General features: G+C 34.2%; 3 protein-coding genes across 5 annotated transcripts; all 3 read left to right on the top strand.

The window, feature by feature from the left end:
* The first annotated feature begins 2,300 nt into the window (after nucleotides 1-2,300).
* Nucleotides 2,301-10,187, top strand: LOC21397720. Of its 2 annotated transcripts, none has more exons than XM_024169546.1 (13): nucleotides 2,301-2,788; nucleotides 2,924-3,060; nucleotides 3,508-3,644; nucleotides 4,399-4,600; nucleotides 4,807-5,045; nucleotides 5,372-5,483; nucleotides 5,607-5,751; nucleotides 5,989-6,131; nucleotides 6,245-6,411; nucleotides 6,711-7,016; nucleotides 7,115-7,170; nucleotides 7,798-8,012; nucleotides 8,679-10,187. In XM_024169546.1, exons 1-13 carry the CDS (start codon nucleotides 2,556-2,558, stop codon nucleotides 9,863-9,865), a joined length of 3,279 nt encoding a protein of 1,092 aa, XP_024025314.1. In that variant the 5' UTR covers nucleotides 2,301-2,555; the 3' UTR covers nucleotides 9,866-10,187. The 2 variants fall into 2 exon arrangements, with proteins under 2 accessions (XP_024025314.1, XP_024025313.1); XM_024169545.1 differs by having other exon boundaries at nucleotides 2,301-2,810; nucleotides 2,925-3,060.
* Nucleotides 10,188-13,491: 3,304 nt separating this feature from the next.
* On the top strand, nucleotides 13,492-20,763 carry LOC21397719 (wall-associated receptor kinase-like 10). 2 transcript variants are annotated; one of them, XM_024169547.1, is made up of 5 exons: nucleotides 13,492-13,992; nucleotides 14,869-15,303; nucleotides 16,885-17,010; nucleotides 19,125-20,279; nucleotides 20,328-20,763. In XM_024169547.1, the coding sequence occupies exons 1-5, from the start codon at nucleotides 13,515-13,517 to the stop codon at nucleotides 20,384-20,386; spliced, it is 2,253 nt and encodes a 750-aa protein (XP_024025315.1). In that variant the 5' UTR covers nucleotides 13,492-13,514; the 3' UTR covers nucleotides 20,387-20,763. The 2 variants fall into 2 exon arrangements, with proteins under 2 accessions (XP_024025315.1, XP_010102529.1); XM_010104227.2 differs by having other exon boundaries at nucleotides 19,125-20,763.
* Nucleotides 20,764-21,410: 647 nt separating this feature from the next.
* Nucleotides 21,411-22,172, top strand: LOC21397717 (the record flags this gene model as incomplete). The annotated part of the gene is made up of 1 exon (XM_010104225.2): nucleotides 21,411-22,172. A coding segment is annotated over one exon (582 nt), but the record flags the coding sequence as incomplete, so codon positions are not given.
* Nucleotides 22,173-22,573: the final 401 nt, after the last annotated feature.

The raw sequence follows: 22,573 nt of genomic DNA, 5'->3' as shown, positions 1-22,573 counted from the left end.
TCTTTACTCCTAAGGGGAGAATAATGTTGACCGTGTGATGCAATCTCTAATGCGGTCGCCCTCTTTTGAGTTTTATTTCTTATTTACGGTCAGCGTCTAGAGTTTGTGTCTAAGAGGATACGATCCCTTGCGTTCTACTGACCCGGTCATTTAATATTTGTAATGCCACGTGACGAACGTCTACGTGGCAACCATTTAACAGTTGACGTGGAGCGTGGAATTTTTCCATATGACAGTGTACATAATGTTATAGCTTGTAAACTTCACTAGAAATATTATTCTTGTATTTTGTCCTTTTTTTTTTTTGGTCTCCCTATTGGTTTGTATTTTTCTTCTTTTGCCCAATAAGAAGTCCGGAGAAAGATAACGTTTTTGAGGTTGAGTTTTCAAGATCATTTATCACCAACTATACTGCAAAATTCTTACGAAAGTCTCACAATCATTTCCTCCTTTCCTTCCTTTCTCCTTTTTTATTATTTTTTGTCTTTGGTATTACTTTTGCATTATTGTGGGAACTTAAGCATCACGAGAGAGATAATATTGTCCATGTCTTTAATAACTCCCTTTTTCCTTTGACAATAATAAATGATGGAACCGATGGTCCCATTTGTACACTGTGAAGCTTACCCTTAGATTTGGATCAGTTGAGAAAAAGAAAATACAAAGTGGGAATATACAAATAATTACATATTGAATAGTTTACTTGTTACAAAACAAATTCCTCATCATTTGAAAAATCAAATTATAATTGAGATCTTGACATTATATTCTCTGTCAATTTTTCTTGGTAACCACTAGCCAAATGATTGTCGAGAGGAATAAATTCCAAGATTTAATTTGCAAAGTCACTATTTTGCATTGGTGTCGACCTCTCAGGTTCAAGTACCATTGAGAAGTGGTCGAGACTACTTTTAAGCTACCGCCTCAATGCCTTTTTAGAGTTAAATTGATGCGTTTCATCTCCTAATTATAACTCAATGCGAATATTTCTCAAGGTCGTACCAAATAATAGTTAGCTCCCACACTTTTTTTTTTTCCAACCAAAAGTTTGCAAGTCACTTATGAAACTGTTCCAAACTTCAAAGATAAGGTGAAAAACTATAGACATTGTTGAATTATTTGGGAAAACACAATGTCCTAGACAGAGAGGCATTTGGTGTATCTCATGGTTTAGGCAAAATAATATATATTAGCTGGACACCAAGACCAGTGGGGTCGTTTGACAGAATATGCTCAAAGCCTCAAACTGTGTCCTAAAACATGGTTTTGTGCCCTTAGAAGCTGCCCCATGCACATGGAACTCTCTATCTTCTATTATTATTATTATTATTATTATTATTTATTATCATTTTTATAACTTAATTTTTTGAATTTATAGTTTCATGTCATCTTTTTTTTTTTTTTTGGAAAATTGATTTCAGGCCTGAAAACAAGTTGTGTTCAAAAAAGAAGGGAGAGAATCATGGTAGGGACCTTCTTCAAACATTGGTGAGAAATGACATTGCAATAAAACATCTTTGGGTACGTTATTTATTTATTGGTCTTAGAAATTGGCCTATCTAAATCATGTCACCGCCCAAAAAGACTTGAACAGAAGAGAAGAAAGCACAAACTTTGCGCACCTTTTAACAAGCCCAATTATTCAAAAGATCCTAGCTTTAAGGAGTGTTGATCATTAAAAAGTCGTTTCAAACCTAGACCATATGTTGGAATAACATTAATTTAAGAGAAAAAGCTAATTTTGCTAGAGGTCTGACTTCTTTAGTATAATATAAAATTCTCAAAAAGTAATAAAAATTCAACGCGACTCTAGTAGTTCGTCTTCTATTTCCATTTTCTACATAACTTCACTCTCATAAAAAAGAAGATTATAAGAAAATCACACATGTTACGACTCCTAGACTATCTATGTTTTTTTGTTGATTCTCTTGATAATATGGCACTACACTTAAAAAAAAAAAAGACTTTTTCTAGTACGTTAATATATTAAAAAATTAAGTTTTTTATCTGTTAAATTTATATAAAATCACATAAAAATTAAAAAAATATACAAATTTAACGATTAAAAAGCCTTAACATATCAGTACGCTACACGTACTAAAAAAATCTCTAAAAAAAATAGTAAACTTTTCTAAATTTTGTATTTTTGACGTGGAGATTTATTATTTATTTAAGAAGCATAAACAAAGTATCACAACAGTAGAGGAGCCAAAATTTTTTTTTCCCCAAACAATTTGAGCCATGTCAATGCTTCTACTGCCAAGACAAAACTGGTTCTCTCGCCTGTGATTCAACTTTCCTGTCTCTTTCTGTCTTCATTGAAATATAAAAAACTCTCTCTCCTCTCTCTCTTATCTTCCCATGAAAGTACTTCCACTGCATAGCCAGTCTCATGTGCACTATCTCCAACAGAAATTTCATCAACCACTAAACACCCAAAACTCATCATTCTAAGCTCCTCTCTTATCTTTCAAAATCATATTTCACTTGCTCAACACCAACCAACCAAAAAAAAAAAAAAACCCAAAAAAGATGTCTCTCATTAGGTTGTAGATATGTCAACACTCAAAAACTACTTCAAAAAAGGCTACTCTGTAATGGGTTGTCTTAAATTAAGAACTTCACGGGTGGTTCTTATTTTCTGTGTCTTTTCACTTTTGTGCTTCAAAGGACACTGTGAATATGGTCCAGTGAAATTCTTGAAGGCTCCTAATGCATTCTCACATAGGAACTCAGCAACATTCATATTTGAGCTCAGCAATTGCTCTAATTGTACCTTCACTTGCAGTAATTGTACCTTCACTTGCAGGGTATGAATAAACATATGCCACTAAATTCTAGTATTACTTCAGCCCTTTTTTTTTTTTAGAATTTTTCATTTGGGATACAAAGTTTGATTCTTTTATATGTGTGTATGCATGCAGCTAGATAATGGGGTTGCCTCAAAATGTGAAGCTAAAAAGGTTTCATACACAAGATTGAAAGATGGGAAACACACTTTTGAAGTTTGTTCCAATGGGCTTCAGGGATTGGGATGTGCCAGCTATAACTGGACAATTGGTTAAGAACCCTTCTTTTCTTCATCCTTTGGAGTAATTTTCTCTTGTGAGAGAACCAAAAAAAAAAAAAAAAAGTTATAAATACATGAATTAAACAAACTCATTCATTATGCTGCATTTCTTAACTTTTGCAATTTTGCCCTGCTTCAGCTTTAGTGGTAAGAAGAATGTGGCCTAACTTCTCTTAAGACAGAAGAGTAATGAACTTTTTGACAAATGTTTGTGTTTATCCTTAAATCCCACTTACTATTAAATTCTCATGTTATTATTGTTATTTTGGTTTGGATGTTTCTAATTGAATCCAAGCTTGGGTCCACAAAGTAGTGGATTGTACGGAAAATGGACGTATTTATTCAAGTTCAGATGTATTTGCAGTGAATTTCAACTTTACCATACGCATCAGATGCTGATGCTAATGTGTACTGTTTCTTACTTTTTTTTTTTGCAGATACAGTTCCTCCTACAGCATATATCACTGCCCCTAATCCTTTTACAAATGCTTTGAATTTTTCTGTAAATATATCATTCAGTGAACCTTGTATTGGTGAAGGAGGTTTTAGATGTTTCTCTGCAAATGCCTGCAACGTGAGTAGGTGGCCAACTGACATTCAATTTGACTTCTTAATGTTTTGCTTGTTCTGTTCATTCTGGTTTCTGAAACTTCTTAATGTGTTGTGCAACCATAAAAATAATAATAAAAACAAGCATGAATCTCATTTTTAGTCCCCGAACTATAGGCCGAAATTCTATTTTGGTCCATGACTTCTCAATACGCGAGGACCGTGTGCAGTTGTGGGGTTAGTTTTGTTATTTTATATGTTATGACACAACTGTTAAGAAGGAAGTGGTGTTGAGATTTTCATTGTCGGATGGACAAAAGAACTAGTTCGGGACAATTTGGTTGATTGAGGACTCATTCTCGGATATTTTAAAAGTTAGGGATCAAAAGTGAGATTTGGCCTATAGTCAGGGACTAAAAATGAGTTATCCTAACGCATTTACATGTGATTACTAGTTTTCATGTATCGCGGGGAATAACTTTTCCCATTGAGGATTTCTGCTCAATCATTTGAGTAATTTGAAAACCCAATACAAAAATCTTGGTTTTTTGTGGCAAGTACTTAGGGTCTGTTCACTTCGCTGATTCGAGTTTATAATTCGAGTTGAGATGTGATTTTATGTAAAAGCTTTTTACTGTAGTAAAAAAGTTAGATGTGACTGTTTCTGAGAACTTTTTACTGTAGCAAAACTCAAATTCTAAACTCGAATCGGTGAAGTGAACGGGGCCAGTATATAACATGAAAATAAATTTTAATGTTGTGTGTTTTATTTCCCGCAGCTGCTAGTCTATGGTCCGGGCCAAGTTATACCAACTTCACTACATGTTCTGCAGCAAAACCTAACATATTCTCTTGCTGTGAGCTTATCATCCCAAGTTCAATATGGAAGAGTGGTCCTTGTAATGGATAAATACTTCTGCACTGATAATGCTGGAAACATATTTGAAAGAGCAGCAAATTCAAGTTTCTATGTCCATTTTGGTAAGTGGGTGTATGTCCATTCTTCATGTCATACGCACATTATATATTTACGTCGGAAAATTGTATGTCATAAGCTTTCCTGTTTTCTGGAGATGGATAACCTTTGTAATTTACCATTCCTAGATAAATGTTAAGCCATTTTCTGAAAATCACAATTCGTACTTGATGTCCACGTTCAAGTCTGTGTTATGGTGTTATTTTTGCAGATAGAAGAAATGTATTTGTCAACCTAAGGATTCATATTCCGGAAAGGCTACTTCAACTTGGTGGTCAAACTAGAACAGTGCTGGCAACAAATAACTACAATCACCTCAAAGTGTATCTATATTTCTCACATCCAGTCCTTAATTCATCTGCAGAAATTCTAAATTCTCTGAACATAAGTCAGGGATCACTCCTTCCCATTAGTGGAAACAATGTTGGGAACCGCAGATTCGGCTTTTTGGTCAGTTGTTTCATAGTTCTGAATGTACTTAATTTTGTGGGAATTCTGAGGTTGTGTTTGAGAAAAAATTAAGACAGTTCTAAACCATTAGATCACATCATAGTCATATCAGATTAAGAAATGTATGACAATTCAACGGAACTTGATAAAGATACGATGGTTTTAACTGTTCCTACTGTAGATTTTTTTCCTTACTGTAGATTTTTTTCCTTCTTCATTATCTTACCAGAGAATTCTCCTAATTTTGTATGCTGATTCTTGTATCTCTTAGGCCTATGTCTCCTTTTCCTCATAGACTGTGCTTGTCCAATTTTGTTTACATACAGGTTGAAAATCTATCTAGCATTTCCATAGTCACATTAAGCCTCAACTCAAATCTCATAATAAGCAGACAAGGGACTCCGGTTTCTCCAATTTCGCCTGTAACTTTTCTTTATGGTAAGAGCTACTTTTGATTTCAGAAGTAATATAAAAGATAAGGCTTTTTTTACATCTTGTGGTTAATTCCATTTTGTATTTGATCATTCTATTCTGATGTGGACTTTTCAATATGAACTTAAGATTCCAATAGGCCTGCTGTGAAGTTGAGCACCACATCTAGTGTGAGAACAAGAGAAAATATTATTCCCATATCAATAATATTCAAGAAACCTGTATTTGGTTTCAACTCTTCTTCTGTATCAGTCTCAGGAGGGAATGTTCAAAGGCAAGTATAAATATTCTGCCTATCTAAATATTTGTTTGTTTAATACACGCACAAACATATTTGAATTTGGGGGTGCGGGTGATTCAAACTCAAGACCTCGACTTTGAGATAAATGTGGAATTACTGCTCGGCTAAGCCTGCGACCTCATTTTATTTTGATATACGAAGAATATGATCCTCAATTATACTTTACAGTAATTTTTCTGAATTAATGTTACAATGTTTTCTATTCCTCAGTTTTCATCAAATAAGTAGGAGCGCATACATCATTGACATACAAGCAAGTGATGATATAGTATCTGTCAATGTTCCGGAAAATGTTGCTGGGGATGTTTCTGGAAACCAAAATCTGGTGTCCAATGTTCTACAAGTGAGGCACTGTAAGGGTTCAGTTTTCCACTAAAAAGTCCAACAAGTAATTATTTGCACAGTGGTGGGGGTTTTCTTTCTGTATATTCTTGTCCTACTAAATAAGTCTTAAACATATGTACAGATTCAGTTCCTTTGATATCTTCTGTGGTTTCTGCCCTCGTAACTGCTTCATTTTTGGCGATGTCTCTTGCTGCTGGGATTCTCACTTTCTCAACTGCAAGCCTCCAAACTTTTTGGACATTTAGAGGACCATCTTCTTTGACGATTGATCCTTCAAGAAGTCTTTTCGTATGATACTTGACCTATCCGAGAAAATTTCTCACTATATATATATATATATATGTATTTTGAACTTGAGAGTGGGGGGATTTGAACTCTACACCTCAAGATGGACTCAGGTCTGGATTTACTGCTACGCCATGCCTACAACCACTTTTCACTACTAATTATTACTCATACCTTTAATTTTCTAATTCAAATTACGAACATTGTAGTTTCTCCAAACAATTGATGATTCACAACTACTTCCTTACCACCATTATAAAATGAAACTAATGCTTATTCCTTTTTTTATTATTATTTTCCAGAGAATTGCTTTCTACATCCAGGTTTTCGCGCTATCTAGATGGTTGGCAGTAATGTTGCCAGTTGAGTACTATGAATTTGCCAGGGGAATTCAGTGGAGCATTCCCTATTTTGATCTCCCGTGGGAAAATGGGCAAAGCAACCCAGTAATTGTGGGCTCTAGTCCTTATCCCAGCTTAAGTTCTCATACCTCTATTTTTTATTCAGAAAGTTTCCGAAGCCTGCAACTGAAAGAAGAGAATCCAAATATGACTGCTCCAATATATGGTCTTCCACTCGGTCCGATGGAATACAGATTCTATTTTGAGGTCATAAATGTTAACCTCTATTGTAGCTAGTTGGTAATTTCTGTTATAAGTATTAAGTGGTGATTTGATGTTGATGAGCTACATTGGTGTTATTGCAGAGCCAAAATATTAAACCAGAAGCTGAAGCACTTTTGGAGCCTCAAAACTCAAATGGGTAATGTTGATAGAAAGTATACCAAAATCTTTATGTTATACACAGGAGCGGAGCTATACGAGGCCTGGGGGTAGCTGCCCCTCCTGAAATTTTTTTAATTACAACATTTATATGATTTTTTTAAAGTAATTATACCCTATGTTTTGATCATTTTTAAGTACTCGTTTCAAATGTAAAATCTCTGTCAAATATCTACTATACTACTATATAAATTCACAAATTTTGAACTCTAGAGTTAAATATATAATTAGACTCTATTACAAGCACAGTTCATTTTGGGAGGAAAAATCAAAGATACAAATAGGTCATGGAAAGTAGAAGACTATTTACATTGTAGTTAGTGTAGCTAGTTGATATTTTCTGTTATAAGTGGTGATTTCACGCCCCCATGAAAAAAATTTCTGGCTCCGCCACTGGTTAATATGCTTGACTTGCCTATATATATTTTAGTGTGACACCAATTATACTTTGCAGCAGATTATTTAATTATGCAGTCAAATATATCAATCAAGTGATTTCAAATAACAGAATTCCCTTCATGCTCTAACAAAAAATATCTTTGTTTTGTACCTGTATATTGGACTAAAGTTATTCATAAAGGTTTTTGTTTTCCTTTCTTTTCTGTAGGTGGAAAAATTTTGATAGAAGCATGTTTTGGTTAGCTTTGATTGGTGGCAGTTTAGTCTTGCTGCATGTCTTACCCCTTTTCTTCATGAAGTTGAGAAAGAAAAGTTCCGAAAATCGGAAGGGCTATAAAGCACTCACCTTCCCAAGATTTGAGATTTTTCTTATCATTCTGGCACTTCCTTGTCTCTCAGACGTTTCTGCTGCCCTAGTTAAAGGTATCTTGGATGTTATTTCCTTCTTTTCTCTTCAACTAAACTAACTATTTGCATTAGTTAACTACCTCCTTTTCAGTTGGGTAATTTGTACTGTTGTACTCTGAATTTTTGTCATTTGTAAGTTGACCCTAAACTTTTAATTTTGGCATTTAGGACCTAAGTTTTATGATTCTTGGAAATATAATCTAATTGATAACGAATGTCAATAAATAAACAGCAGTTCGGGTTCGAAATTTAGAATCAAAACGTTCAGGGTCCCAACTCGCCAAACATCAAAAAGTTTTTGGTTAATTTTTGTGCTAAAATTGTGGGACATTCCGTTAGCTAGTGGACCATAATATCAATGGATTTTAACATTCATGGTTCCATTTTCTAAAGTTAAAAGTTCGAGGTCCCAGTTGCAGAAAACCCCCAAGTCTCCTAGTTTTTCTTGTAAGTAATCATGCTAAGATCTATAACAGTTTATATAGCAAGTGCTAAAGTAGCAAAACCAAAGCATCCACCATTTGGTGTGTAACTTAAAATCAAGTCCAATCAAAACACATCTTTTAAATCACATGATATTTAATTTATGTTTTCTTCATGATTAGTCTTCTCGTCATGATTATTAAATTCAAATACATAGTCACTTACATTGTCCTTATTATCTTGCTTTCTTGGTTGAAGGAAAGGGTTCATCAGGGGCTATAGTTGGCATTCTGTTGTTGGGAGTAGTGTCACTTCTTCTGCTAGCCTTGTTCATTTTCCTCTCATTTGGAATCACTTTTGGGAAGCTACTTCAGTACAAGGAAGTCCATAGAGAAGGTCAAACATTCCATTGGTATCAAGAACTCGTCCGGGTCACACTTGGTCCTGGCAAAAGAGGCCAATGGACTTGGAAAAGACAAGCAAACTCAGACTACTTGATTATCTTAGGCCCTCTATTTGAAGACCTAAGAGGCCCTCCTAAATACATGCTCTCACAGATTTCTAGTGGCAATCCCCAAAAGCACGGTGATCGGATCATCGCCTCCGATGATGAGACAGAAGATGCAGAAGCACCCTTCATTCAGAAACTGTTTGGAATACTGAGAATATACTACACACTACTCGAATCTATCAAGCGTGTTTGCCTCGGAATCATGGCAGGTCTCTACATGGAGAATTGGTCTTCCAAAACTCCATCATTGACCCTATTGTGCATGACCTCTTTTCAGTTTTTCTTCCTTGTTCTCAAGAAGCCATTCATCAAGAAAAAGGTTCAACTGGTTGAGATAATTTCGCTTTCGTGCCAAGTAGGACTATTCGCCACATGTCTAACACTTTTGGAGAAGGACTTCTCATCTGGGGGTGGGGCTAAAGTTGGGATCTTCATGGTTACATTATTCCTAGTTGGATATTTGGCACATATGGTCAATGAGTGGTATGCTCTATATAGACAAACAATGCTTTTGGACCCTGCAGAGAAGTCTTTCATACAAGGCTTTAAGATAGCTTCAATTGGGTGTATACTCCTATTTATCCCACAGAAATGGACCAAAAAACTTGAGAGCAGATTCTCACAGCCTAGGCAGGGACAAACTCAGAGTGCTAACCAATCTTCTGAGGGGTACAAAAGCTCGAGTCAGAGCTCGGGGTCAACCGAAAAACCGTGGCTGAAACAGTTGAGAGAACTGGCAAAGGCTAGCTTTAGTAGAGAAGGAAGTGGAGGAGCTCCAAATGATCCTTCAAGCAGTAGAACTGGATTGAGCGGGATTTGGGGAACCAAAAGGAGCGGGAGCCCAAGTAAGAGCACCTCTTCTGATTCAAAGTCCAAGTCAAATCAAAAGGGGACATTGTACAAAGATTTAGAAGCTATTTTTTCATCCAAGTAGTGAAGAGCAAAGGCATAGACAGATTAGACAAGAACTACTTTTTGGAGACCTCAATGGAGAACTGAGAAATGGGAGATTGATTGATTGGAGAACTACTTTTTGGTTTGCATGCACAAAATTAAGGCTTATATATATAGATATATATATTTGAGTGAATATTGTATCTGTTATTTCAATGATAAATATCTTTAAGTGCATTGGATATAGTAGGCGGTGGAACATCTTCCCACCACACTACATCTTCTTTTAGTCTAAGACCATGCTTAGACTAAAATTTCTAAGGCTTCAAGATTTTCCAACAACGAGATTCACCATCTCGAATTAAAGCATCTAGAAGATTTTTATGATTATGTTCAATGCGATGCTTTACTTAGTTTACTGGTTAGAATTCATGTTTTATATTGTAAAAAGATGGTTCTATTTACACTATTTTTTACTCTTCACAGCCCCTTCTAACAACACACTCCACATATTTTTCAAATGGTTAAATCTTCTTTTTACACTTCTTACTGTTCCAAAACTACCACACCCACCATTTTATTTTAATTGTTTACTTTAAAATATCATTTCTCTGTCTATCTTTTTGTTTGTTTGTTGAAGGTTTAGGTATGAAGAATTTTTTTTCTTCTCTTAACATGTGCACAAGATGTGAGGAAGTTGATGATGCTTTGGTAGCACAAGGCTTAAATGCAGTTGCTCTTCGATCTTCATGGAGAAGGTATTGAAAGAGAGGTTGATGCTAATATTTTGGTAATGTCGTATGAATTGGAGAGTGGACTTTGGATGCTTCTTTTTTTTTTATACAAGGATGTACTAAATTATGAGTGCCGAGTCTCACTGGAGAAAGACTTAGCATATTAATAATCGAGTGTGACAAAAGTTCGTTTAACAAAACCATTACAGTCGATGAATAAAATCAATCGATTGAGACTAAAAGATCCAGAGCATTAGAGTTACCCACAATACTGCATAGGATCAAACTTAATGAGATAACCCTACCACCACCATAAAAGTAGGTCGACAACTTTCGCTATTATATGACATAAGCATAAAAATTGAAACGGCAGAATAACATCGCTTTTATTACATCAAAGTATAAATTAAAAATGAGACGAAATTCCTCAACCACACGTACAAAATTATTGACAATAAGATGACCACCAAGATCATAAAAAATAGATAGGCGAAGATCCACATGACTCCACCACGATATTGAGTGCTCATCCATGCACAATTCCATGATTATCGTGATGAGAAGAGCGATATCTTAAAATTATAGATGCCCTAGAGATCTGATATGTACAATATAGTTAGCTAAAAAACGACACCTCTTATCCCTCGCCTCCGTCTGCGAAGTTGTCACCACCACTATAATCATTGTCATGAGACCCAGAATCCTGTCTCTAGGGTCGGGGGGGTCCGACGACGGCTAAAGAGAAACTAAGGGAGAAAATGAAGATATGCCGAGATAACAATCCTAGTGAAATCAGGGACTCAATTATTAATTAAAAGGATAGAATTCCGATCCAGGTGATTGGAAGCTTTTTGTCTAGTGCCAGTCTGTATCCCTCTTAAAATAACAATCAACTTGAGTTTCCACGTGACTCTTTGCCTTGCCGTGACGTAAGTTCGGTGACATCTCGTTTTGGCGTCATATAAAATTTATTTTCCAAAATATTTTCCCTCTTGACCAACAACATTATTGGTAAAGTTCGGCTAATAGCAACACATCTCTCATGCCAACTTTGTATATAAATGTAATGTTAAGCTGAAGATAACACAGAGCCAAAACAAAGGAAGCTTATTTTCAATTGGTCAAGCCTTAAATTTTAGTGAGATTAAATCATACTAAAATTAGAGTGTAAATAAATTAAAATTTTATTTCTGTAAAAAATAATATCAAAATATTCATAAAATAATTAAAAAATGTGTCTTTATCAAAAAAACATCTAAAATTATAAACTCTCATTAAAATTGAATATCCTCAAATAACATGACACCCATACGAAAAATGTGCTCATAAAACACTTTGATGGTAATCTCTTAATAAGTAGATCCGTAACTATAAATGGCTTGTTCTTTTGAGTGAAAAACTTAAAAAAATGCAACTCGAGTTACAATTTTATTCGAGTTCATATTCTTTTAAGTTTAAACTCGAGTTCAAACTCGAGTTTATGACTAAAACTCGAGTTCAAGTTTTCCCTTCAACTTGAGTTCAGAAACTCAAACTCAAATTAATGAACAGTATTTTTTCTATTCTTAAAAATGCTATAACTTTTTCGTTTTAATTCTGATTGAGATGATTTTTTTTTATGCGTTGACAATGAAAAGACGAATAAAATCCGACCCATATACCCTATTAAAATTTCTCATCAGCATTGAGTTTTTATTTAAATACTATCTAAATACAAATTCAAGTTTTGACTCACGTAAATACAAACTCAAAAAGATTTTTCTTTCAAACCATAACTCAAATATACACAACTAAACACAAACTCAAGTTGCAAATTCAATTCAAGTTATAACTCAAATTCAACTCAATAATTATACTCAAGTTAAACTCCAAAAGAATAAGCTCAAAATTTATATCGATATGCTCTGTAAACAACTATCCACTTTAAACTCTTTTTTAAACAATTAATAATTTAATACTTATATACTTTAACTTCGGCGAGCTCCAATTATTGTTGAAATATAAAACTAGTAACTTATTATTACAAAATAATTTGAGTGGTGTTTTAAAACTCAGATGAAATGGGTAGAATTTATTAATTAAAAGGATAGAAATCCCATCCCCCATACAGGTGATTTGAAGCTTTTTGTCTTAGTGGCTAGTGCCAGTCTTTATCTCTCTTAAAGTGATACTTTACTTTTGGCGTCATATCAAATTTATTTTCCAAAATGTTTCCCTCTTGACCAACAACAGTATTGGTCAAGTTCGGCTATATCTCTCATGCCAACTTTCTGTATAAAGGTGATGTTAAGCTGAAGATAACAGAACACAGAGCCAAAACATAGGAAGAAGGAAAAAAAAAGGAAAAAAAAAAAGATCCGCAGCCATAAAATTTGTACCGATTTTCTCTATAGATAATTGTCTACTCTAAACTGTTTTTTTAACAACTAAAAATATGTCTATATGCTTGGACTTCATTGGAATATAGAACTATTGACTTATTGACATAAAATAATTTGAGTGGTCTTTTAAAACTCAAATGAAAGGGGTAGATTTTAAGTCCGTTTAGTTCGCTGATTCGAGTTGAAATGTGATTTTATGTAAGAGTTATACTGTAACAAAAAAATTAAATGTAAATGTTTCTAAAAACTTTTTACTATAATAAAATTTAAATTTTAAATTCGAATCGATAAAATGAATGATGTCTTTATTAATTAAAAGGATATAAATCCCATCCACGTGATTTGAAGCTTTTTGTCTTAGTGCCGGTCTTTATTCCTCTTAAAGTGATAATTTATTTTTGGTGTCATATGAAATTTATTTTCCAAAATATTTCCCTCTTGACCAACAACATTATTGGTCAAGTTCGGCTACATCTCTCATGCCAACTTTCTATATAAAGGTGATGTTAAGCTGAAGATAACAGAACACAGAGCCAAAACATAGGAAGAAGGAAAAAAATAGGGGGGGAAAAAAATGGTCCTCCAAGTTCTTATTCACATTCTTCTGTTACCATGCCTTGTACTCAATACAGCAGCATCAAAATTACCACCAGCTGCACCAGCTGCATCACTGATGGCGAAGAAAAGCTGTCTATCGAGCTGCGGAAACATCACCATTCCGTTTCCTTTCGGAATCGGAAAAGGGTGTTTCATCGACGAATGGTTTGAAGTTGTCTGCAAAAACAACGCTACTCTAGTGTTGAGTCGTGTCAATCTGACGGTGATCAGTATTGATATTCGCCCTCGATTTGGCTCACTTGAAGTGAAACTTCCGATGCTCACTTTTCTGAACTGCGACACCGAACAAAGAAGTCCCAGCTTAGGAGGAAGCCCTTTTGAGTTCGACAGTAACTGGAACAAATTCACTGCTGTGGGGCGTAGTGCGTTTGCAAGGATGAGCTCAGAATCAGACGACACAGGAACAATTCTTGCCGGGTGCTCGTTGCATTGCGGTAAGGGTACGAAGAGGGGCGGCGCCACACCTTATCAAGAGTAGATGCCCGCCCCACCCAAAATAATTGGCACGTCGTTTTCTCAATTTAAATCACAACGTTTAAAATTAATCTCGTTTTTTCGAGAAAGAAAAAATAAAAAACTTTTTTAAAATGTCATTTGACGCAATAAAAATAAAAAATAAATATAAATATAATTTTTTAATTTAGTATAAAATAAGATAGAAATGAAAAATAATTTTTAAATCTCGTTCTGATTTGAGTTTTTAATTTAAACTGAGATGTGATTTTATATGAGAACTTTTAATTGTAGTAAAAAAATTAGATGTGATTTTTTGTGAGAGTTTTTAACTGTAGTAAAATTGAAATTAAAAACTCAAATTGGTGAAATGAACGATTATCGTTTTTCATTTTTTTATTTTCGTTTTCTCCTCTCTCGAGTAGAGAGAGAGAAAGAGAGATATTAATAGGATTTTTTTACCCTGAAAATAATATCTTGATAAAATTACTAAACACATTTTTAAAAATAATTTCTGTTTGATATTGAAAACGTCTTTATTCTCTTTTACATATAAAAAATAAAATTATTTTGAAATGAGTTTCAAACGCGCACTAAATCTTTTACTACAATATTTTTTCTAATAAAAATTCAAATTAAAATTTTTTATTATATTATTTTCTCTCATATAAAATTCACTTCTCAACTCAAATCGTGAAAAGAACATGCCTTTATTTCTTTCAATTTTTGCATGTATATTTTGTTAAAAATTTACAATTTATTCCCTCTTAAAAGTCATAAACTATATAATCCACCCTTTATCAAAGTCTAAAATTATGTGTTTGTCCTACTTATTTATTTTCTGGCTCCGCCTCTAGGTACTAATAGCGGTGGAGTTAACAGTGTGGATCATTGCCAGGCGTCAATCCCCTCGAAACTGCAATTCTTCAAGGCCAGTTTTACTTCCGAAAGAACCACAGAAACATGCTACGCTTTCCTTGTGAACGACATTTGGTTCTCACGAAGTGTCAAAAACATTTCCGCTTTGAATAAGATGTCTGAATTCCCCGTAGTGCTAAATTGGATATTGTTGTACGCTGACAAAATTTGTGCATTGGGAAAATCCGACGACTCCTTTCTTTCCAACAACGACTACTCAGCAAAATATCCGTTAAAACAACACAGAAGTGACCGTTGCTACAGGTACCCCAATTTCGGCACTCCTTCTTCACCCGTCAATCAGTCTCAGTTTGTACATTGTATTTGTGAGAAAGGCTTTGAAGGAAATCCTTATCTTGTCGACGGTTGTAAAGGTAAAGCAAGCACATCTACCAACCTGATCTTCAAACATTTGCATCATATATATTCACCGTTTGAGAAACTGCCAACCAAACTAAAATTAATTTTTTCTTTTTGGCGATTTGGACTGTTTAATATTTTTGACAAAAATCACATTAATTTAAACAACTCATAAGTGGTTTGAACAGTTTGAGTTTAAGAATAAGAAAGTTTTAATAATTCACAAAAATTATAAAATCGTTAATCCATAAAAATAAAGATAAGGTTCAAGTTTACAATATAATTTAAAATAATAAATGTATAAAAGTTCAACACTAGAAAAAAAATGTGATATGGTTTATTTTATAAATTAGAACATCTATAAAGACCAACAAAAACTAAAATAAGTGAAAAAATATATTTGATTTGGATATGGTTCAACACTGCTAATCGATTTGATTTGGATTAGCAATTTAGGCGGTTTGAAGGATTTTTTGAACACCTTAGGTGGACTTATTGAGTGTAATCACATATCCAAAAGATGGATTTCAGATTTCACAAACTTATTGCAATATATTTTATCCTTTTGTTTTTGCTTCACATGATGGACTTAATTTGAGGGTTTTTTTTTTTCTTGGCTCAAACTTTTTTTTTTTTTTGGATGATTAGTGCATAAACTTAAAATATTTTTAGGAGGTTTATTTACTGAAAATAAAAGTAACATGAATTGATGTTTGAAATTTAATAGAGGCAGTATTGTGCTGACAGAGTAAAAACTTAAAATTTCAAGTTACTAGGGCCCTTTTTTTAAAATGTGAAATTAGTTTTGAAAACATGTTTTGTAACCTTGTTTTTGTGTTTTTTGAATTCTTATCATTTTTTTTTTTTTAAATTGTGCAAATAAAATTTTCTCGTTTTCAAAATTTTTTGGACAAAAATTTTAGGTTGTGGACACTACTAAGGCTGAGGTTGTTAATGGGCTGGGACTAATATTGGGGTTGAATCGACTTGAATTGTTCGTTGGTCAATGACTTTCGATTTTGATCAGTTCAGTCACCATCTAACACCTTTAGTTTTGCAATTTTTAGAAACCGAGTATTGAACGAAGGGGTAGTGAGACTATGCTATCGATGACCGATTTTCTCGGTCAGTGCTCGGTAAGCCACATTCCATGACTTCTGTAAGTTTGAAAATGACGATGAAGCTCAAAAGGACTGGAATGGCGATACCATGGCGGTGAGGATGGTGTGAAGAAGATGATGAAGAAGAAGAATAATGTTTGTGGATTTGGATTTTTTTTAGTTAAGTGTGTTGGCTCGGTTCAAATTCACTTAGGCTTGGGCCTAATTGAGTGTACGTGGCTCGGTGCACATACGTATTTACTCAAACCATAATTTTTAATTTTGATATTTAAATTTAAAATTTTTTATAAAAGAAATATATTATAATAAAATTAATAATTTAAACTTGAATATATAAAATAAACCGACGTAAAGTTTTTGATTCATCGACCGATTCTCCTATTTTCACTACGATCCTTTTTTAGCTTAGTTTATTAAGCTAACCGATTACTAATAGTTTTTTTAAAGTAAACAAACTTTCTCGCCACATTTCAGATATTGATGAATGCGTTCCTAGAGCTCGAGGTTCAAACGTGTGTCCAGGCAACAGCCGCTGTGAAAACAGAAATGGGAGCTACGTATGCAACCATAAAGGGAAGAAGGCCCAAGGGGTCCTTGTAGGTATGTATGCGTTACCTGTGCCTTTTGACGCTCTGATTAAAATCAATTCCGACTGTTACTGCAAATAATATATATATAGATATATATATATATGAGTTTATATATAAATGTAGTTTTAATAGTTATTTTAATATTTATCTATCAATAAATATCATTATTTTAGCCGTAAGATATTAATCTGACGGCCATAATAAATTATATAGTTGACCAAAAAAATTTATGACAATTAATGAAACTAAATTTTTATCACGCTACACATGTAGTGTTAACTACCAATGGAAATGTAACAATTAAAAACTCATCTGCTTTATATATATATATATATATATAGGTGTGGTTTTGATGATTACTCAATATTGACCCATTAATAGGTATTGTTATTTTAACCATAAGATATTAATTCGGGAGTTGTAATAAATTAGATAGTTAATCAAAAAAATAATGACAATTAATGAAATTAAATTTTTATCACTGTCACATAATCAATTTTTTATATTTAATAATAACTACCGATAAAAATGTAACAATTAAACACAAGTTTATATATATATATATATATATCTATCTGTGTGGCAAACGCCTTGGTGAATTATTATCATGAAAATTGTATCAATTGTCAAACTTGTAAAATGGAAGTTGTGATCTCTTGCCGATTTGTTTTTCAACTTGTTCCTCTAGCGCTCACAACTATTAATCTCTAGCTTATATATTTATTTATTTTTTGCTATAGCCCTTGTTGAAGAACTCTTCAATCTAGTTTTATTTGGTGAATCTTTATGCTTTTGCCCCCCACGATTTCTGTTAAAATTTTTCAAACAATTTTGTTACTAGCTTGCAACTTCTCCCCCATGAAATTTTCAAATTACAAACATCTTTGACATAGAATCTTGGAAAATTTTCAATTAACCCCAAACTTTTGCTTTTGAATATGATCATATTTCTAACTTAACACCACAAATAATCTAAAAATCAACTATATTACAAAGTAAATTTATAATTTTTAGGATTCTAAATTTCAAAAGGTGAATTAAACTTTATTTCAAGCTTAGTGTATTTGGAAGAAAAAAAAAAGAAAAGAAAAAGATATAAATAGATTAACAAAAGTAAAATAATAATAAAAAAAAACATGAGACCACATTTAAGAAAATATAGCTGCATTAAAAGTGTAATTTAAATGTTTGGTTTTCTTCATGCCCCTCTGAAAAACATTTTTGATTCCACCACTAATTATAGTGACACCTTTTTTATAACAATTTTCTAAAATAAGAGTTCTTTTAGGCTATTTTTGATAGTTAAAGCAAAAATGGATGGAAAGAAATGAGTAGGAGAGTTAAGGGTAGGTTTAGTTAAGAAGAAGAGAAGAAGAGAAGAAGAAGATGCTTATAACTAATATAGTCCCTACCATGGAAGCTTCCTCCTCTTCATCCTAGGAGAAGAGTACATGATATCAAAAGTTTTATATCTTTTTTTTAAAATTTAATTATTAAAAAAGAGGGGAAAATGGGGGGTTTTGTGGTGACCATGCTTATCTGAAATAGTAATGCCAATCAATGGAGCTTGACCCTCTTGGTTCGTGACCAAAAAATGCAGGTATAACACCCGCCCCATTAGGGATAGCCTCAATAAATTGGTTATGTTCCTCCACATAATTTCTATTTTCTTTCACTGCTATGTCAAACATAGTAGTCACTTTTCTCCTTCCCTCTTAAGTCCAAAACTTGTTTTATATATATAAATATATATATATATATATATTCATCGGGTATATATGTGAATGTATGTGTACATGAAGTGAGGTGTGTGCGTGAACGAAAATTGTGATGCTAAGTAAATAATTGATATATATATATATATATATATATATATATATATATATATATAAAGAGTCTATATATGCGCTTCTCAAAATTTGATGCCAAGGTATGGAAGGACCGTTTTAAAGTTTCGGGGGTGCATAGGCTTCTTTCCCAGGTTCATGGAAAATATAATTTAAAAAAAAAAAGAAGTAATTCAAGGTAGGGGAGAATTTATAAAATTTGTTGGAGACTTTGTGCAAATAATACAACGTGTTCCCGAACCCTTTTGTGAACAATCTCTAACCTAGTTTTATGCAGGCCTTGGCAGTGCGGTTGGAGCAATGTCATTGCTTCTTGGATCATCGGGATTATACAAAGTTATCAAAAAAAGAATAAACTTCCAACGCGGGGAAAGGTTCTTCAAACGAAATGGCGGTGATCTATTGCTACAACAATTATCTTTGAGTGAAGACAATGTTGAGAACACGGTTGAAGTTAATGTTGAGGACACGAGTGAAGTGAAAGTTGAGGACACGAGAGAAGTGAGAGTTGAGGACACGAGTGAAGTGAGAGTTCAGAAGACGAAGCTGTTCGATTCAGAGGAGTTAGAGAAAGCAACTGACCGTTTTAATAAAGACAGAGTTGTTGGCCAAGGAGGACGAGGCACAGTTTACAAGGGAATGTTGTCGGATGGGAGAACCGCTGCGATAAAAAAATCGAAAATCGGGAACAAGAAAGAATTCATTGACGAGGTTGTTAAACTTTCTAAAGTTAACCACAGAAATGTGGTTAAACTATTAGGTTGTTGCTTGAAAACACAAGTGCCTCTTCTTGTCTACGAAGACGTGCCTAATGGAACACTATCTCAGTACATTTGTGACGAGCAAGAGGGGGAGCTTTCGCTTACATGGCAAATACGTTTGCGAATCGCGACAGAAGTAGCGGGAGCTCTTTCCTACTTGCACTCGTTGGCTTCACCGATTTACCACAAAGACATCACTTCTAGAAATATACTTCTAGATGGCAAGTACAGACCAAAAGTTGGGGATTTCGGAATTTCAAGATCAGTCGCCATTGACCAGACGCATTTGACCACTGCGGACACATTTGTTTACTTGGATCCAGACTACTTTCGATCAAGAAAATTTACGGACAAGAGCGACGTGTATAGCTTTGGGGTTGTCCTTGTTGAGCTCTTGACGGGGCAAAAACCGATTTCCATCGAGAGGCCGGAAGAAACTGGAAGTCTAGCGGAGTATTTCATGCTGTCCATCGAGGAGGGTAACCTGCTTGATATTGTTGATGCTAGGGTGAAGGAGGAGGGAAAAGAAGAAGCAATAACAGCATTTGCTCTACTCGCCAAAAGATGCTTGAAATTCAGTAGAAGGAAAAGACCAACAATGAAAGAAGTCGCAACTTCGTTGGGAGATATTCAAAAGTTAGAAGGGGATTCTGGTGTTCGTCAAGAAGAAAATCTTGAGGAAAAGTTAGAAGAGGATTCTGGTGTTCATCAAGAAGAAAATCTTGAGGAAAAGTTAGAAGAGGATTCTGGTGTTCATGATGAAGAAAATCTCGAGTAGGATGAATGTGCGAGAGAGGTCTGCTGATCAGCCTGGGGATTCATTTGGTATCTCAATACCACAGTGATACATTCGTCACCAAATAAATCTCAAGACTCTTTACGTAGTAGTACAAGCAGGTAAGGTTCTTTGTTGTGTGCCCGTATTAGTGTCGTCGCCGTCGTCGTAGTCGTTGTTGTTGTGTGTAAGTTTGTATGGACCAATCTAAATAATTATGTTGTTCAGCCGTATTATTTGTTACTCTCTTAAATGTTACAATTTGTCTGAGAGAATCCGTGGCTTGTTGAATGTATTGATTAGTATTGTATTTGAGCATTTCTATTTGTCCTGGACATCAGCTTGTCACGAGCTTTAAAACATTTCTTTCTCGACTTTTTTTAGGCATGTTTTATCCTCATGATCACCAAACCTCATAATTCTACTCTTTAAAAAATTATACTCTTAGTTTGACCATATATTAAAAGTCTAAAATACCCCTATCAGATATTCAAACCCTAACCTAATGAATACAATCCCGTAAAAATTTCCCCTCTCTCTAACCTCTATTGCCGCCGCCCCTCTCTCTGTCTCTCTATATCTCATTCTCTCTCTCTTTCTCTAACGTCACACGACACAACAATAATTCATAATACGAAATTAAACTTAAAATGGGCGCAAAAGATTATATATATGTTTAATTTTTTACATATTAAAAATAATTTAAAATTTATAATACATTAAAATATAATAATATTTATTAACATTAAATAAATAATAATATAAAATTTTAAATATATTATAAGATGATAATAAAATTTAAAATAAATAATAAAATATATATTTTAATTTTTTATAAATTTTATATCGTGTTTAAATTAAACGGATTTAATTTAAAATTAATATGTATTTTTTATAATAATTTTAGATCATTTAATTCTGATTCCGAATCTTTTTTTTTCGACTCTAATTTACGAAATTTGTGTAGTGTTTAAACTGTGTTGTCGTGTCGTGATCGCCGACCTAATCAATCTCTCTCTCCATTCGATCTGCTCTCTCCCTCTCTTCGATCGGACCGGCGACCAGAGCTTGCCGGAGCCCACGCCACTTGAGGCGTCTGCCCCTCTCATCTCTCTTCTCCTTCGTCGCGTCTGTAGCCCGCAAATCTTCCGCACACCGATCCACGCGATCGATCGTTAAGGCGGTTAACCCTAACAAGGTGGGGATCAAGTACGGCGAGTCCAGGTTTACTATCATGTACCGAGGGATTCCGTTGGGGAAAGCTTCGGTGCCGGAGTTTTATCAGGAGGCCCACAGTGTGAGGCAGGTTGTGGCCACGATCGCCGTCAATCGGGTCAATCTTCTACAAGCGGACGCTGCTGATTTGATCAGAGATGCTTCGCTCAACGATAGAGTCGAGCTTAGGGTTCTCGGAGACGTTGGCGCCAAGATCCGCGTCTTGAACTTCGATTCCCCTGGGGTTCATGTCAGCATTGCTCTTCTCTTCCTGATTTTTCTGTGGAAATTTGAGCTTTATTGTGTTGTTTGGTTGCCGAGAAAATCCTTCCTTTCTCTCGTCTGGAATAACAGTACTGGATTGCCTCAGTACCTGCGAAACAACCCCCACTAGCTTCTGTCCTTGTCTGCTTTTTTTTTTTTTAATTTTTTTATTTATTTTTGCTCTGCTAATTTTGCGCGGTGGATTAGATTAGACACACACTCAAGTCACAGTTGACGTTGCGTGTCTCAGAGAAGCACATTCCATACCATTAGTATTTGCATTAGTGCCCTTGTATTTCTCTATATTTACACTGGCACACATTGTGAATTTTTGCATTCTTCTGTTTTTTTTTTTTTTTTTTAATAATAGAGTTTGCATCTTCTGTTTTTATTATGGCAATTTATTAAATAGTTAATAATCATTGTGAAGAGTTTGCTATCATGATACGTCGAGTGTCAATCTGTGAGTTAATGTGTTTTTGGTTGTTACTAGCTGTTATTTTGGATTTGCACTTGTTTTGCCTTTATAATGATTATTGCATCAGTTCTTAGTTTCTTCGTTTCTGTATCTATCAACACTTAGGGACGTTTGGTTGGAGGATTCAAACCATGTAATTTGAATCATTTTTGATTTACGTAAATTTTTTATGAAAAAAAATACTGTAGCGAACCATGAATCATGATTTAAATCAAGGAACAAATCCCTCTACC

Source organism: Morus notabilis, unplaced genomic scaffold (assembly GCF_000414095.1).
Source record: "Morus notabilis unplaced genomic scaffold, ASM41409v2 Scaffold125, whole genome shotgun sequence".
NCBI lineage: Eukaryota > Viridiplantae > Streptophyta > Magnoliopsida > Rosales > Moraceae > Morus > Morus notabilis.
Note: the sequence above shows the minus strand (reverse complement) of the source record. Positions and strands in the feature narration are given on the sequence as shown.